The 16,470-nt window shown below is 42.9% G+C and overlaps 3 protein-coding genes across 4 annotated transcripts; 2 read left to right on the top strand and 1 right to left on the bottom strand.

The window, feature by feature from the left end:
* Positions 1-2,148: 2,148 nt before the first annotated feature.
* On the top strand, positions 2,149-7,950 carry Ent3 (equilibrative nucleoside transporter 3). Its single transcript, XM_076826703.1, has 10 exons — positions 2,149-2,536; positions 2,755-2,909; positions 2,987-3,115; positions 3,187-3,261; positions 3,351-3,574; positions 3,642-3,753; positions 3,845-4,012; positions 4,093-4,280; positions 4,366-4,606; positions 4,784-7,950. The coding sequence occupies exons 1-10, from the start codon at positions 2,367-2,369 to the stop codon at positions 5,164-5,166; spliced, it is 1,845 nt and encodes a 614-aa protein (XP_076682818.1). The 5' UTR covers positions 2,149-2,366; the 3' UTR covers positions 5,167-7,950.
* Positions 7,652-14,406, bottom strand: LOC143376411 (serine/threonine-protein kinase ICK). Of its 2 annotated transcripts, none has more exons than XM_076826704.1 (10): positions 13,261-14,406; positions 11,193-11,449; positions 10,991-11,112; positions 10,694-10,906; positions 10,260-10,607; positions 10,011-10,175; positions 9,789-9,935; positions 9,408-9,686; positions 8,565-8,776; positions 7,652-8,499 (listed from the first exon to the last, which is right to left on the bottom strand). In XM_076826704.1, the coding sequence occupies exons 2-10, from the start codon at positions 11,352-11,354 to the stop codon at positions 8,387-8,389; spliced, it is 1,761 nt and encodes a 586-aa protein (XP_076682819.1). In that variant the 5' UTR covers positions 11,355-11,449; positions 13,261-14,406; the 3' UTR covers positions 7,652-8,386. The 2 variants fall into 2 exon arrangements, with proteins under 2 accessions (XP_076682819.1, XP_076682820.1); XM_076826705.1 differs by having other exon boundaries at positions 9,417-9,686; positions 13,261-14,405.
* A 160-nt stretch (positions 14,407-14,566) lies between these two features.
* Positions 14,567-16,358, top strand: LOC143376413 (2-oxoglutarate and iron-dependent oxygenase domain-containing protein 3). The gene is made up of 5 exons (XM_076826709.1): positions 14,567-14,838; positions 15,120-15,557; positions 15,638-15,791; positions 15,878-16,004; positions 16,087-16,358. Exons 1-5 carry the CDS (start codon positions 14,735-14,737, stop codon positions 16,236-16,238), a joined length of 975 nt encoding a protein of 324 aa, XP_076682824.1. The 5' UTR covers positions 14,567-14,734; the 3' UTR covers positions 16,239-16,358.
* The last annotated feature ends 112 nt before the right edge of the window (positions 16,359-16,470 follow it).

Here is a 16,470-nt window from a genome sequence, read left to right as displayed (position 1 = left end):
GAAAAGAATTATTTTTCAGTCTTTAGTGCATTTTAATAAAAACGTGTATTTAGTTTTTAGTTAGAAATAAATAAACAGTTTTATTGCTATATAAGTATGCACGTACATACTTAACATGACATATTAAATTAATAAAATTATTCACCTTCGGTGTATTATATAGTTATGTATTTTAACACGTAATCCTGTAACAACGTGTCATTAGGTATATCAATCCACAATTTATTACATATCCGTTACTATATAATTTATGCAATTGTACAATCGTATTCGAAAATTAGAGATCCTTGGGTATGCTTTTTCTGCATATACTTACTTGTTACGTAAAATTAAAAGCGTTCTTCGAAGCACATGATGTGTGTATGTATTATTACGCGTCGGTAATTTGGTCCATTTGTACCAGGAAATTCGTTCCAGTTAAAAGGGACACATGATACTAAGTAGAGGTGGCACGGCGGAGCAGGTGAATGCGACAAGGACGGAGATGGGTAGAGTTTGCGAGAGAGAGAGAGAGAGAAGGCAAGCGTGTGCGACAAAAATAGAGATAGATGGCGTACCACTAACTCTGGTTATGTGCCCCTGATGCGGGAGCAGGAGAACATAAACAAAGTTAGCGGCGCGCCATCTATGCCTGTCCTTGTCGCACACGTTAGTCCTCTCTCGCACAGCTTTGCCGTGCCACCTCCATTAGTATCATGTGATCCTATTAACTTTGCAGAATTTCCTGGCTCAATCGGACCGAATTACCGACTCTACGACATATGGGAGCCGAGTTACCGACTCGATGTACGGTTGCGCAGGTGATTTTACGCGATGGAATTGATGCATCTCTATTCTCTATTTTCGAATGCAACTCAAAACGTGCATAAATTACAGAGGGAAATGTAAGCAATTATGAATTAGTAGGAGCGTGGATGAGTGTGGATATGAATATTCATAATAACGAGACAGAGAAGTGGAATATCGAAGATTTATTAATAACTAATTATTTGTAAACAAAAACAGGGTTATAATAGGTATGTATATTGAAATTAACATTAGAAGTTCATAAACGATACACGGAAAGTGTATAATTCTTTGAAAGACGGTAAGTACTTACTTAGTGCTTACTAAAGACAGCTTCGCGTCTGTTTCATCTGTGCCCAAGTTAATTATAATTGGGGAAATGGAATAATTCTTTGTCACGCACAATACTTACTTTTTTCAACACCTGCATGAAAAGTGTGTTTTTGATAGCCTGTTGAGCAATTCGCAAAAAAATACACATTATCGATAACGATTAGTCGAACAAATGTATCTTCATACCACAGGGTAACGCCAAACTCCAGTTTCGTTGAAATTTTTGAAAATTCGATTTTCCGATTTTCATATTTTCTTGAAGTACAACATCTTGAAAATATTCATATTCCCTGAAAGTGTCAAGTCAATCCGACAAGAATTTACAAAGTTATACGCATGTAAGTAGGTAGGTGTTTCTTGGTGCAGCGCTCAGACCCAAAACTTTAAACGCGTTTTCCTGAAAATCATGTTTTCAAAGTCGGTGACACACATTAACTGAAAAATTAGTGAACCGACTGCAGGCTTATTTTAGGGTTAAAAATCTAAGCGCTATCAGGAGCTTTTCCTTTTTTTTCGCGAGTTTTTTTTTACACTTAAAAAACCGGGCGATTTTTTGCCAAAAATCAACTTTGAAAATATTTTTTCCAAAATCGAGCCAGATAGCACCTAGATAATGGCATATATCGATTTTAAATTTTTTTATGATCCTGTACCGAGCTACAGTTGTTACCGCAAAGGACCTAAAAAAAGGACGTCTCGGGCATCGCCCATAACTCACAAAGCTTCCAATACTTTTTGCCACAAAAAATACTGAAATATCCGTAAGATGTACTCTTTCCAATAGACTAACTTATAATAATAAAAGTTAGCATATTGTTTTGACCGATCTATAACCCAGGGTCCGGTATTCACAAAAGGCACAAAAGTTCTTAGATTCTGAAATTCAATCTCCTGCGCGTTCCCTAACGTGTTCAATAGATTCCCTGATTGTCAGTCGAATTTTGCGGCAAAACGGCTCAAGTGGGGGACGCGGGTGTGCGCGCAGAAATCAATGTCGCAATTTTCAAAGCATGCGCGCGGCCGCGTTACAATCATGTCCGTATTAGGTAGGCGAGAGGAAATAAATAAGGCAGTGATCGGTTGCGATTAATTGATCGGTTAAAAGTGCGCGGTCCGTTGCTCGATCGTGTCCGTTGCGTCGTCCAGAGGCTGGAAATCCGATACTCTCCGTAAACAATGGACTCATAGAGCGCAACCAGGCGGCTTCGTTCTTTCTCTACCTGTTCCATCGAAACGTCGCGGCAAACATGGATGAGAACCTGAGCCGGGGCTACGTGCAATTAGGCAAAGCGAGGGGCATGAATGAATTCAAATTCTCCAATGGTTTCACTCATCTGTCGCCGCCGGTGGACAAGTGCAACTTCATCTACTTCGCCCTGATCCTCGGCGGCATAGGATTCCTCTTGCCGTACAACAGGTCACGCCGCAATCAATTGTCGCACTTTCTCACCCTGCCTCTCTAGACCTCGCGATTAAATTTCAAATATCCTACAGTCCACGTTCGCTTTACTCTTCGTAGTTTTTTCTTTAATTATGCCGACTCTGTTGCCCTTGAAGCGCACCGATTATCTACCCGCAATTATCCTGCGATTGGAATCCTAGAAGCAATTCGCTATAAGGAAAATAATTTTGCAGCTTCATGATAGCGGTGGATTACTTCCAAGCGAGATATCCCGGAACAACGGTGATATTCGACATGTCGCTTGTTTACATCATCATGGCCTTTTTCGCGGTGATCGTCAATAACATTTTGGTGGAAATTCTGTCTTTAAACACGCGGATAACATTCGGTAAGGATAAAGAACGAAAAGAGCGACTTACCGAGTTTACCGACGACTCTCACGTTGATGGAATTTTCTGTATCCAGGATACCTCGTGTCCTTCGTCACCTTGAACTTCGTTGTGATCTGCGAGATTTGGTGGACGTTTTTCGGAGTGACCACTTCGTACACGATCAACCTGGTGGCCGTCGCGACGGTGTCGCTTGGATGCACAGGTAAGATCGAATTGCGGGAATTAATCGGTGCCGAGAGACACGTAGTAAACTTAAACGGTTGAAAATTGCAGTTCAGCAGTCGAGCTTTTACGGGTACACCTCCATGCTCCCAAGCCGGTACACGCAGGCGGTGATGACTGGAGAAAGTGAGTTTTCCAGAAGATTTTTGCAAGTGACTTTACCTGAATTATTCAACGAATATTTACCTATAAAGACACTGTGACCATTGCCCCAGGTATCGCTGGCCTTTGGGTGTCCACTAATCGGATATTAACAAAGTCGTTGCTGGACGACGAGCGCGGCAACACGTCGATATTCTTCATCTTGTCGATCACCACGATTCTGATGTGCTTCGTGCTGCACCAAGTGGTCCGCAAGACCGACTTTGTGCAATTCTACATAACGCTGTGCCAGGAAAGGAATCGAATTACATTGGAGCCCACGGAAGACGTCGGCCTGGTACGCTTGTAGAATAGTTAGAACGGCGCGGCGCGATGTTATATATTAAATATCCTTTCGTAAACAGATGGATCCTCTGGATCAAGTCGGGGACCCCTCCAAGGTCCAATACGGAGTTCTAAAGATCCAGACCAGCCCTTTGGGAACCGACTCCGCTAGTGGGAACGCCGAGTTGAACGGTGAATTATTTATAGCTCTTCTATCTTTACTTACAAAGACTTAGGTACCTACGTCTTATTTATTTCTCGAATTTGTATGCTCGTTTTTCAGGAACGAATCAGTACTCGGCATTCTCGTTCAGTAATCCCGTGTACGAGCCCAGCGCGCCTTCGGGAAATCCGCCCGGAAGTGCTGGCCCTACTTACAAAGTCGAGGACGTGGTTGTCATTAGAGGAACGTATGGGACGCAGACGAGTAAACCATGGCCCGAAATTAAGAGTTAGCGTCCCTTTGCTAGTCAAGCTTCTTTATGTAGTTTACAGCACGTGCAATCTTTAGTAGAAGAGTTTATTCCTCAGGGGGCTTGTTCGCGAGGATCGAGGTGGCCAAGATAATATTTCCATACATGGCCAGTATCGGAATAGCGTATTTTGTGACGCTATGCTTATACCCCGGTATAATGTCAGAAGTGATCTCTTGCAAGGTTGGATCGTGGATGCCAGTGATACTGATGGCTGCGTTTAATGCGTCCGACGTGCTGGGCAAGGTATATAGTCTGCAGCCGCTCTTAACAATTAACATTAAAAGATTCAGAACATTCTACCTATGTCCTATGGTATTTGATATTTCAGCTGCTCGCCTTGATACCGTACGATTGGAAACGGTCGCAGTTATTATATTTCTCGAGCGCTCGCGTCATACTGATTCCCTTGTTCCTACTCTGCGCCCTGCCGAGGGGTGCTCCGATCCTCTCCGGCGAAGGATACCCGTTACTATTTTCCTGCTTACTTGGCGTCACGAACGGTATCGTAGGTTCAGTGCCGATGATGCAGGCACCTACTAAAGTTCCAGAAGGGCAACGCGAGCTGGCAGGTACATTATTTATATGTACCTACATATTGCAGTCAACCCTTGTGCCGAAATTGAGTCATTCGTAACACCAATTAAATAAATCGAGTTTTACCTATTCTTAATTTTTTTCATTAAAATATTAAGAGCTTTATTACACACCTTTCGTGACGCTTGTTAATGATATTAATATGCTTTCAGGTAATATTATGACTCTATCGTATACCACTGGTCTGACAGTCGGCTCGTTGTTGGCGTACATGACGGATACTTGCTTCGGGCTACCGGTCCAAGCCAAAGACGTATGTTTCAAGGCATTGAAACCGTCAGTGGTACCGTTTAATAATACGACGTCGAGTGTACTGATAAATGCCGTGTCTTCCACTTTGCCCACGTTAGAATACGTCACACCCAAGGTAAAAACCACTGTTGCTGTTTTGTCCACGTTACTGGCGTCCACTTTAATCCCCAATACCACCGTTAGTACATTAACTACCGGCATCATGGAGGCATCCACGACTATATCTTCCAAAGCGTTAGTTAACGTTACTGCCTCGGTCAACAACGCAATCTTGCAACACTAGGACACGCATGTTTGTGTGTTGTGCTGAATCTGGCGCTGCAGACCCATAAACCTACTGCACACAAGTATTGTAAAAGTTCAGTTCGTACGCTCGTAGTAGAAGCTTTGGAAACGATTAAAAACCATCGGGGGAATTATAAAGTGTCGCCAGATTTAACAGACACACAAAGGCCGATGTTCTCCATCATTATGATTCCATAGATCGTAGCGATTGTTTTGCTTGAACCGTTAGTAAGGGGTGGTTCTTAAATTACGTAAGGCTGTTTTGTAATATTTTTACGTAATACTTTTTTACAGCCTAAAAACCACGTTTCATCGCACACGCGAAACCGAGTTAAAGGGATTTCAAATAACTGAACAAATGCAATGTAAGGAATATTACGTTGGGAATATTATTTGTGTTTGTATTTTTGTTTTCCTGTTACACAGGATGGCGTTTCAAAGCCTATCGCTATATATTACCCAACGAATTTTAGTCCTTATGTTTTTTCCTCCTCTCTCTCTCTCCTTCGGGTCCCAGCAGCAGCGGCGCATCGGGAGAAAGGTGGTCCGGTCACCCCCATCTTTCCCCAGTACCCGTGTCTCCATGACGGCTACGGCCGCTGGTAGTTAGGAATATAGAATACGTAATTTAAGGACAACCCCTAACGTAGTATGTAGGTATATATATATATGTATATGTAATCGTCGGGCGAGCGGTGTTTAAAATGATTGCCGAATGGGAGTAAATGAGCGATGAGCGATGAGAATGGGGCGATATTGTGCAAGATTGAAGCGAGATGTTAGTTACCTTTTGAAGAGCACTTCTTTACATTGTATAAAACTATTAATCTAATGAGACGCTTCGAAATTCTGACTCATTATATGTAGGCTCATTAGAGGGATGCGTGCTAAACACACATTGAATCTCTGTCATTATATACATACGTGTATTGTACTTTGTTCCCTTAAAAGATATTGTGCCTTTCATACTGTTGCGAATCGTTTGAAAGCCCGTTGCTTGTCAAGTTTCATTGTTAAAAGCGAGCAAGTCTCGAGTGTATAGCTGATGAATAATTTGTTGCACGTGGACGGTGGAATGAATGTGTTTAAATAATATCGTGGCGGAGTTTTTTCGGAGCGTGGTGGGTACTTTACCTGTTAATTAGAATTATGTACATTGCTTTACGTTTCCTCCAGCTGAAACTACCGGGAACGACCGATATATGTACCTAGAATCTCCATAGAAAACACGAGAGTCCTTCCTGGTAGTTGCGATGTGCGCTGCACTTGTTAGGATCAGTGGTTGATAATTAATAAGTTTACTCGACGAAGTTATTGTGCAAGTATATTCTGTACTTGAGGTTGTTATATTTCTGCGCGGATAGTTAACGTGTAAATGTAATATTACGTACGCGTAAAACCCATAGCGAACCTCGTGTACAAGAAGCGGGAGCGCCTTGTTTCTTCCGAGCGCGTTTATCTATGCCCGAACATATCCACGGTTGTGCGGGAGATTATAATCAAACTTCTGGATCTTTATAGCGTTGAAATTTACGAGATATAGGTGGTATACGTCAGTCTTAAGGATCATACATCCATACATCACGGTAGAATTTACACGCGTAACTAAAACGGGGTAGATTGTTTGAAGCCTCTCATTTCTCACGCTCTTTCCTTCCCTTTTAAATCGACTCGTATAATGAAGCTCATCCAAGCTCGTGAATTAAATGAACTTAAACGGACTTAACCGATGGATCCAGCGTGCGTTCCGATGGATTACTTAAAGCATCAAAATCCTGTTACATTAGCGGATAAATGTATATGCGTAATATTCACCAATGTACCACCCATCCAAACAGCTTGCAGATATATTTCCTGTGTTTAAACTGTTTAAACTGTTTAGACTAAAGTAAAGCTAGAGATCGTTTAGATGAAAACGCGCGAGGGCTGCGTAGAAGTCTTTCTTGCCTACATATACATACATATACAATTATACATATTGTATACACGCGCGTACATGCAAGTCTCGGGTAGCACACGCTACTTACGATTAGTCGTATCAATCCTCGATTCTCCCATCATCAGCTGTATCACAGTCTCTCTAGGTAATATCCTGGTTTATTTCACAGAGAAATCAATATCTTTTTACTCGGTTACTAGGATACGATCGAGTATCTTAGTTTCCGAAATTTCCGAGCAAATCTAAGGGACTGGCAAGTAGCGAGTGGCGTCGGTATTTACTATTTAGTATTTAGTATTTAGTAACGTGTACAAATTCCTACGAGTAAAAATAATTTTTTATCGAATTTTTCATGACATTCAAACCACTCTTAATAAAAGATATTTTAATCGCCATTCGTCGCGCGATAGTGGCATATTTTTTATTGCCTTTGAGTTACGTCATAACTTCCGAAATACACCTACCGTAAGGATTTTTTAATGGCGAGCGCTGCTACGAGAGGGAACGCGAAGGAACGTATCGAGAATATTGATTTCTAAGGTAGTTTCTTTTATATCGTACTTTTCATTCGTAATGTCCTGTCCTCGAATATTCTACCAGACGTGACACGGAGTAATACTCGAACAAAACTTTGATACGCGCTCAATAATTAAAGATACACTGTTGATTACAAACGGAAAGGCGAATGTAATGGATTTTTACATCGATAATCGGCCGCGTATCAGACGTTACTCCATATCCCAATTAATATGTACAAATAATAAATATATGTATATACATATAACGTGTAACATTCTTTAATATGTATACCTTAGCCAATTATTATACTCGTTAGGAAACAGACATTGCATTCTTAACAGCTATCATTTACACACTACTGCCTCTCACACCATTCTCATTTCAGCAATTGAAAAAAGAGAAAGGAAAAGAAAATGAAGATATCGATAACTGAATCGCATTGGACAAATAATCCGTTAAAAGAGTTAAAAAGATACAATTCTGCCTTGGCTTCTCTTACGTAAGGATAAATTAAGTCTGACAATGAGCATTTTAAGAGTGTGATCACTTGTAACTCGGACGGTTGGAGGAAATAGTTGATAAACGAAGCGATTACATTCTTAAATGCTCCGTGCGTGTCTGTTGATTGTAAATTGGTTCTTTCAGCAGATCTTTCGTTCATTTGGATGCTTACTCGGGATGCAATGAAATGATGATTATCATTCTATCACAGTCGAAGTTGCCTTAATATCAGATCGCGAGCGACGATTTCGAGAAGCAATCACTTCAGATACTTGGCAGCCCAATCGGTTCGACCGTGGAGACTTGCACTGCCTTTCGCGTTCAATCCATTTCCATACACGCTTGGCTGAAGGGTTCCTTTGCTCGTGCTTTCTGTTAATTCCAAGAGCAGTTGGTAAAGCTGTTTTATCTAAATAACGCTTAAATGTCATACTCACTGATAGTTTGTGTACCATAAACGCTAGGGTAAGGCAACCTCAGAGTCTGATCCGTGATATAACGATTTCGCGGAAGGTAATACTGTTTCGTTTGATTCTCGATCGAGTTCCTGGGCACCCAGAACGAGTCCGTGAATTCCTCGTACTTCTCCAACGGCTGACCAACCAGATTCCGCATTAATCTCGGTCGATTCAGGTCAGGGTCGCCATTTCTCCAAGAACAAAAGAAAGAAAAAAAATGTATTAGACACGTAGAGCCACAGAAAGAATAGATACATAATTGGGTCCAGGAGCATAATAATTATTTTATTAAACATTCTGAATAATTTACAACGAGTGACGAGTTAACGACGATGCTGCTCGCATTTGTACTTTAAAAGATGAAGTAACGCGACGCAAGAGAAAATTTCTGCGCAACCAACGAAACAAAGAATTTCTTTACACAAAGTGTATTAAAGTTAGTATACTCGAAAGAGTTTACTCAAGCACCTCCAACACTCCATTGGGAAGACTCGCTCGAAATTCAGACGGACATATAGCGGCACATAAACACTGTCGTACAAGTTCTGCAAGCCAGACAGAAGCTGCTGAAGAACGAGCGAACGAGCTACCGCCAATTGGACTCCCAATGGCAACGTGTAAGCGCGCGCGGCATGAACGCGACTTCTCAACTGCTCCAGGAGCAATGCTCCGCATGATCCATTCGCGGGGACGTTAATCAGGCACGCGAATTGCTGGCGCATTTCCTTCTGCCAAATGAGATAGCAGACTAGCGCGTATCCCAGTATTAACAGCAAATAGGCCACATAGGGGTTGTTCAGGATTCGTTTTAGGTTGCAGAACTTTCGATACCTGGACGATAAGCTTGTGCTCGGCCCGGTGACGTAGCGTGTCACGTTAAGATAGTGCTGCTTCGCCGAGACTTTGCGGCCGTTCTTCAAGCCCGATTGCGGCTGGTTCCAGCTCAACGAAGCCGGCTCGTTCCAGGCCGGCAGCAGCCAGGTCCCGTTGCTCTGCTTCGGGTTCTCTGGCAAATAATTGGAGTTCCAATTGGCACGGTTCTCTTTGTACACGCGCTCCGAGGCAAGCTTTGCATTCACGTTCTCGGGAACGATCTTGCTTCTGACGTAGATAATCAAGGGATTAGATCATACTGATTACAGATTCGCGGGGATCGGAGGTGCGCGTAACGCGGGCTTTGATTAGGAAATTCGGCCAACGCACCCTAGCAGCTCGGCAAAATCGTCCTCCTCCCACTTCATGGGATTACTTTCGCGCGCGTAATTCTGATGGCCCAGCAACGGTAGCATGGGCTGCTGTTGCTGTTGCTGTTGCCGTTGCTGCTGCGATTGCGCCATTTTCTCTTGCGCCCTGCAACACCGACGGTTTCATTAATCCTGCAGCACGTTACTGTTACCGGTTACGGCGGGGGTTGATATAGTTTACCTAGATTCCAGAGAGATCTCAAAGGCCTCGGGCTGGGAATAGTTGTATTGCTTGAGGACGGGCGGTGGAAGATTCACTTTGTTCAGGATCAGGTCTCGCTGGGACGCGACGCCGATCTTTTTACTGTTAATTACGCGTGGAACGTTGACCTGAAAGTATGGGTACCTAGCGGAAGATAGGTTTTAGTAAATCCTGATGCTTTGCTAGCGGTATGCTGGATGGTTCGCTGTCGATCTTAGAATTATATACCTCAGAGACTGCTGTGCCGTTGGTCGCTTTATTGGGTTCCATTGCAGCATGTCCTCCATGAGTATCACTGCTTCCTGGCTGGCGTTCGGTATCAGAACGCTCAGCGAGGTGCGAGTGAAATTTGGAAACTTGAAGTTCATGGCTGTGGCCAGTTGATATCCCTCCGGCCAGTCGTCCTTTTCCGGGGTTCCGATCACCGAGCATATCTTAAAGATCTCGTCGATCTCGCTTTTGCCGGGGAACAACGGTCGAAACGTGTACAACTCGGCCATGATGCAGCCCACCGCCCAAATGTCGATCGGGCTGTTGTAGGTTATAGAGTGGAGGAGTACCTCGGGTGCTCTGTACCTGCAACAAGTTCCATAGGCTTGAGATGGACTTGGGCGCGAAGCAAGCCGCTCCAATCAGCCAATGATCTATTGATTTGTAATTACCATCTGGTGGATACGTAGTCCGTGTAGGGTGGCCTTGACCGTATTTCCCTGGCTAATCCGAAATCGGCGATCTTCACCAGTTCCGGTCCCATGCATAATAAATTCTCGGGCTTCATGTCGCGATGGAAGAATCCATGTTTATGCATGAAAGCCAACCCCTGCAGCACTTGGTACACTATATTTCGGATCACCGGCTCGGGGAACAGCTTGTCCCTATCGCATGACAAACTTCGATACATAAATCCGTACACCACTGCGCATTCCAATAAGAAAACCTCGACGCCTCCGCGATAGTACCTGTCCTTCATCAACTGATACAGATTCTCCTTCATGTATTCGAAGACAAAGTACAACACGTCGTTCTCCCTGATCACTTCCTTCAGCTTCACCACGTTCGCGTGGCTGAGCTTCTTCAGAGACTAAAACGGGGAACGTGTTACAACTTTTCGACATGTCTGTGACTTGGAAGTTGGACAAAAAGCGGAAGGTGCATCCTTACTTTCACTTCGCGCAGATTCATCGCTTCCTCCCAGGAATAGTATTTCCTCTTCATCCTTTTTATGGCGACCTTCTCCCCGGTGTCGATGCGTTCACCAAGAACAACGGAGCCAAACGTCCCGTCGCCCAGTTGATTCAGCGTTATGTATCGATTCATCTTCATCGAGGCTTGGCTTTAACAACAACGTCGGAGGACCCTTGAGCTGGCGAGCTGGCTCGTTATATCATCAGGATGCTGCCTCTGCATCGTATTAAGCCCTAAAACAGGCATTACGATTTTGCTCCGGTAAGCTCCAGTCATCGGATACGGGGGCTCGCCCACGTGTTGCCATTAACGGGGGACGATCGATGACCTTCCGCGGTCATCGCCGACTTATGTTAGAAGTTGTCCGATATTGATTGTTCACGGCTCCTGACCAGTCACGAGTAGCGTACGCGCACCTTTTCTTTTTCAGATCAGAGACTATATTTATATAATTCCGCGGGTTTTTAGACGCTATCATTTCGGATATCATCTCCCAAGTAGTCCGGGACAAAGTAAAAGAAATGGAGACACGCGTCTACGTACGAGATACACGAGTACACCACCCACTAAACAAGGTATAAAACCACTAATACTAGCTACTTCACTCGCCCTTCGGAGACTTTAAGATTTAGGTAAGCTAAACAGCTATTTCGATAACACCACTCCCCCCCTATTCTCACGCTTGTACTGTACTTCGAACGAATGAAACGCGCGATATTACCTATCCGATTTCAATCTGAAGCGCTATCGCGACTTCCAATCAAGTTCGAGGTCCCTTCGAGTAACCGGGACCTATGTATTGTTTCTGCGCTTGCATCGCGTTCGTTAAAGACGGCCAGGGTAAAAGTTTAATTTCGCCGCTAACGGGCAAGCTGTTGCTGGAAAACGTTGACGTATCGTTCGTGAATTATAAAGCATCGTAGAGGCGCCCATATGCGCTGGCTGCTCTGATATGCGCGCTGATAACGGATTTTCAGTTACTTTCAAACAACGACCGCTAGATACATATGTACGTAGGTACTGGTGGATCGATGTACGGATTTCGCTAAAGACACGTGTGCCGTACGTCGTATCGTTTCGTTTCGTTTCGTTTCGTTTCGTTTCGTTTCGTTTCTATGAATGAGTAAACAGCGACGAGCTCGATACGACGCTCCTGTCCTTTTGCTGCACGAAAATCTAATACCAATTTAGCAAATAGTTGCTATAGTAGACGATAAGTAATTCACCAGCGATGCCATAACGACTGTTCTTACAATGCATCGAGGGTTTCGAGCAGCTCGCACGATAACCTAACCCAGTTGTGTCCTGAAAGGGTTGACGAATCACCTGGGCGTTGTAAGGACACTCCTGTATAGGTAATAGGTATTACACCTAGGAGTAATCTAGGGCGCAGCGAACACCTTGGTCAAGATTAGCATTTTCTTACGCTCGCATGCGAACGATCTACGGCTGGTCGGTCAGTCGGACATGCGAGGGTATAGATTTTCTTGGGTCGCAGTGTTTAAGAAAATACATTTATTCATGGGGGCAGGGCGTACGTGTTCAGGCGATGGAAATGTTTCCAAATAACTTGCAACACTTCGACAAAAGACGAAGGTTGTATTTACTTTGATGAGATCACACGATTTTGTACACAAATTTCAGTGGAGTTTAAAATATAGCTTCAATTCTACTGGTTTATCTTTTCGTCGAAGCAATCTGTTGTAGTACCTACATCTAGATTTAGAAAATCGCCGTACTTCCGGTGTCGTGATCAACCCTGTGACGAACCGTCCGATTTATCGATAGCGCTCGAAATTACACGATGACAAGAATACCCTCCATGTGGATGTAAGAAAGTGGATTACTTGCAAATAAATTGTATGGTAAAAGATCGATGGGCTTTTTCCCTCGTGGATCGATCGTAATCAATTGCAGGATTCGCGCTAGATTATCGTAAGGTCGATGATCCGGAAGCACCAAGAAATAGGTGTGAATGGTTGCTCGCAACTCGAGTACAGTACCGTGCGGAATAAAAAGACGTAAATGTTAACTGTCCACTCACCAGAAAGCTCGCGCCGTGAATCATCGGAGCATTCGACGCACTCAATCGAGGTAATCACCTTCCTGCGCCACGGTCGCTCGCAAACTGTTAATCGAACGGCCATGCTTCGCCGTGTAACGTGTAACCATAGTTACCAATGCTACCTGAAACCTATGAAACCTCAAGACGTTACTCCGTAAACCAACCTCCTGTAGCTTTCTATAAGGATGAATTCCCTTAATTCTTCTAGGGAGCAGCTTTCAACATATGTAATGCGACCGTTAATATAAAACGCATAACCTACATACATCATATATTCACTCGACACTACTCAGAAAATGTGAAGAAAGGAATTCGATCTTTCTGAACATGGTAAAGTAGAGCGGCCCCTTTAGACTGTTTACCATGCGAAAGTGTGAACGAAATCAACAACGAATCTTTCTGAAATTTTGTATACGCATAGTCTAAGACCAGGAATAACACATACGATACTTTTTATCCCGACTTTTTTAACCGATCTGGACCAAATTTTGCATAATAACTCTCTAGAACACTGCGGAAAATATGGACTACCATGAAATCTAGATATCCCATCGCTTCACCCTTATTCCACCCCCTTGACACTCTGTGACAATCTTTACAAGCTTTACCCGAGCAATGCCGGGTGCTTTAAGCTAGTAATCTATATATCTGGTCTACGCCCTACAGCAGGGGTGCACAGGGAGCCGTTTTTAGCGCCTAGCTGCGAGCAACCCGCCTGTGAGGAGAACCGCAGTAGTGTACGTGCGTACTCGTAGGCTCGTAGCGTAACTATTTATGGCTGGGTTCCCCGATTCGATTTTACCGATAATGAAACATTTATTGCTAATAATACTTATCTTTTCACCGACACATAAAATATTTAGAAAGTCAATACTATACAAATAAATAACTCGCACGTACACTCCTGTAGTTCTCCTCACCGATTCTACCTTAACAACGTGACAGGCGAGTACGGGGTGGTAAAAGGGGTGGTCGCAAGTCGCAAAGAGGCCACGTGATCGGTGATCGGTGATCGGTGACGGATGAATGAAACGTTTACGACTTTACGTTGATTTAATTAATTTAAATTACTTTCCATTTGTTTGCTGAATATCTTTCTGAGGGTGTTGACTGCAAAGTGAATTTCACTGTATTTTGATGGTAAGCGAGAGTATTAGGTAACTTTTCAAATTGTTGAAATTCCGCGGGAATGTACGCATAGGTATTCGAAATATGTATCAGAGTTTTCTCTACTTCAATAAATGATTATAATGCGAATGGTTAATATTTTAGAATAACAGTTTGATATCGGCGCGTGTGCGAGCAATAAGTGACATGGGTGGCATTACGCGGCCGCTAATGCGAAGCGTAGGGAACGGGCTGATTTTTGCTGATTTTTCCACTTGCATATGCGGATGTTAAACTCGATGCCGTTAACCTGTGTCAATTCGAAGTAGCTATCGTCGTTTGGAAAATGTCGCAAGAGCTTAAAAAAGGCAAAAGGAAACAAATGAAAAAAGAGAAGCCAAGCCAGAAGGAAGAGAAACTCGAAGAGAAGGCGAAAGAGAGTGCCAAATTGTATGTAACATGAAAATATTCTTTCTCGACGTGTAGCGTGTAGCAGATTATTCTTTCGTGTAATACTAAGCACTGTAAAAATTCAGTTCACTTTATAGGTTAATTAGTCACTATTTATGTCACCTACTTTATGCCCACTTTCAATTTTAGCTTAACGTTGTATCCAATTCCTTTCAATCGCTTGTAGATTTTCAGATAATGCGTCGTATATGTGTAATTAATGTAATATCGTGTTTCACTGTATCACAAATAAAATGTAAAAGGAGAATATGATTTTCCAGAAAGTATGGCCCCTTTGTGACATTCCCCTATCAAAGGGTATGGTCACGTTGTGCCCTAATACTTGCGGTATTGTTCATAGTTTGGTATAATAGCAGGCAAGGTAAAGAGGTCTATCTGGCGAAGCAGAAAGAGATTCTGCTGAGCCGTACGCAGCACGTAGAATGTTCGGACGATTTTAAAGCTGAGACCAGCGAATATCCTGAATGTGTACCTGAGAAATGTGGAAGAATCGTTACAGACAAGCTAGTGTCGTCAACGGAAACAGACATTTTGTTAAAGATCGCGGTCAGTGGTTTGAATTTAGGTGGTTCCGACGGGGGCGCAAGTATTTTGGATCTTCACTCTGGCGCGTTGAGCAAAGGCCAGAGCTTTGTCGATATCTACGCATTGCCAGAGGCGAGGAAGATATTTAACAGCGCTGACTTTGCAATTTATAAGTATGCAGATTTGCCATATTTACGTATACTCACTTGACACTTGTATACCGAGATCTACATCAATGTTTTGTTGTTTACAGAGTAGTTAAAACTAAAATTCACCATGCAGTTGCGCATAATTTTGGGGTGCCCTCTGATAAAATATATCTAACCAAGCCTACATTCTTCTCTCGAATGACTAACGCGTCTGCAAAAACGATACACGACGAATATTGGCATCCCCATGTTGATAAGGTACGCATGTGCTTACAATTCTATTGCGATTAATCCTCGATAATTAATTATCAGTACGTCAATTCCAAATATGATTTCTCCTATAGGAAACATACGAATCGTTTCATTATACATCCTTGCTTTATCTGAATGACTTTGGGAGAGATTTCGAGGCAGGTCGATTTCTATTCATTGACAAAGATAACGTTAATACAACGGTAGAGCCTCGAAAAGGTAAAGAATAGTTGTACGTATGTAATATGGAATAATACGTAAAAGAGAAGAAGTAATTGCGATTTTCACATTTTTTTTTTAGGCAGAGTATCTATGTTCACTTCGGGTAGCGAGAATTTACATGCAGTCGAGAAGGTACAGTCTGGAGTTCGTTATGCATTGACCGTGTCTTTCACATGTGATCCAAACGCTGCCATTTCCGATCCGAATTACCGTACGCGGCAAGGGCAATAGATAAGTCTCACGAAAGAAACGGTCGAAAAGAACACATTCCATTGAACTTTTTACAAAGACTATCATTATTACTGTTTACCGATGTTGCTTTGAATAAAAATAAAAGGTCTTATTTCGAAACCGGCAATTATTTCGACACGAACCAACATTCCACGCTTTTGAAGCATATTATCAAAATATCGATACGACTATTTTTGCAGGAGTTATGACCATGTGAACTTGCGCCTATTTT

Source organism: Andrena cerasifolii, chromosome 14 (assembly GCF_050908995.1).
Source record: "Andrena cerasifolii isolate SP2316 chromosome 14, iyAndCera1_principal, whole genome shotgun sequence".
NCBI lineage: Eukaryota > Metazoa > Arthropoda > Insecta > Hymenoptera > Andrenidae > Andrena > Andrena cerasifolii.
This window is presented reverse-complemented; position numbering and strand designations above follow the sequence as displayed.

Bases quoted from the DNA above. Each gene is read 5' to 3' on its own strand.
- Ent3 (XM_076826703.1), top strand. From the start codon at position 2,367: ATGGATGAGAACCTGAGCCGGGGCTACGTGCAATTAGGCAAAGCGAGG. The intron at 3,575-3,641 runs GTACGCTTGTAG...TTTCGTAAACAG, and splicing joins CCACGGAAGACGTCGGCCTG to ATGGATCCTCTGGATCAAGT. The intron at 4,281-4,365 runs GTATATAGTCTG...TTGATATTTCAG, and splicing joins CGTCCGACGTGCTGGGCAAG to CTGCTCGCCTTGATACCGTA.
- LOC143376411 (XM_076826704.1), bottom strand. From the start codon at position 11,354: ATGAAGATGAATCGATACATAACGCTGAATCAACTGGGCGACGGGACG. The intron at 10,176-10,259 runs GTATATAATTCT...ATCTTCCGCTAG, and splicing joins ACGGCACAGCAGTCTCTGAG to GTACCCATACTTTCAGGTCA. The intron at 8,500-8,564 runs GTGAGTATGACA...TGGAATTAACAG, and splicing joins TTATGGTACACAAACTATCA to AAAGCACGAGCAAAGGAACC.
- LOC143376413 (XM_076826709.1), top strand. From the start codon at position 14,735: ATGTCGCAAGAGCTTAAAAAAGGCAAAAGGAAACAAATGAAAAAAGAG. The intron at 14,839-15,119 runs GTATGTAACATG...ATGATTTTCCAG, and splicing joins GCGAAAGAGAGTGCCAAATT to AAAGTATGGCCCCTTTGTGA. The intron at 15,792-15,877 runs GTACGCATGTGC...TTTCTCCTATAG, and splicing joins GGCATCCCCATGTTGATAAG to GAAACATACGAATCGTTTCA.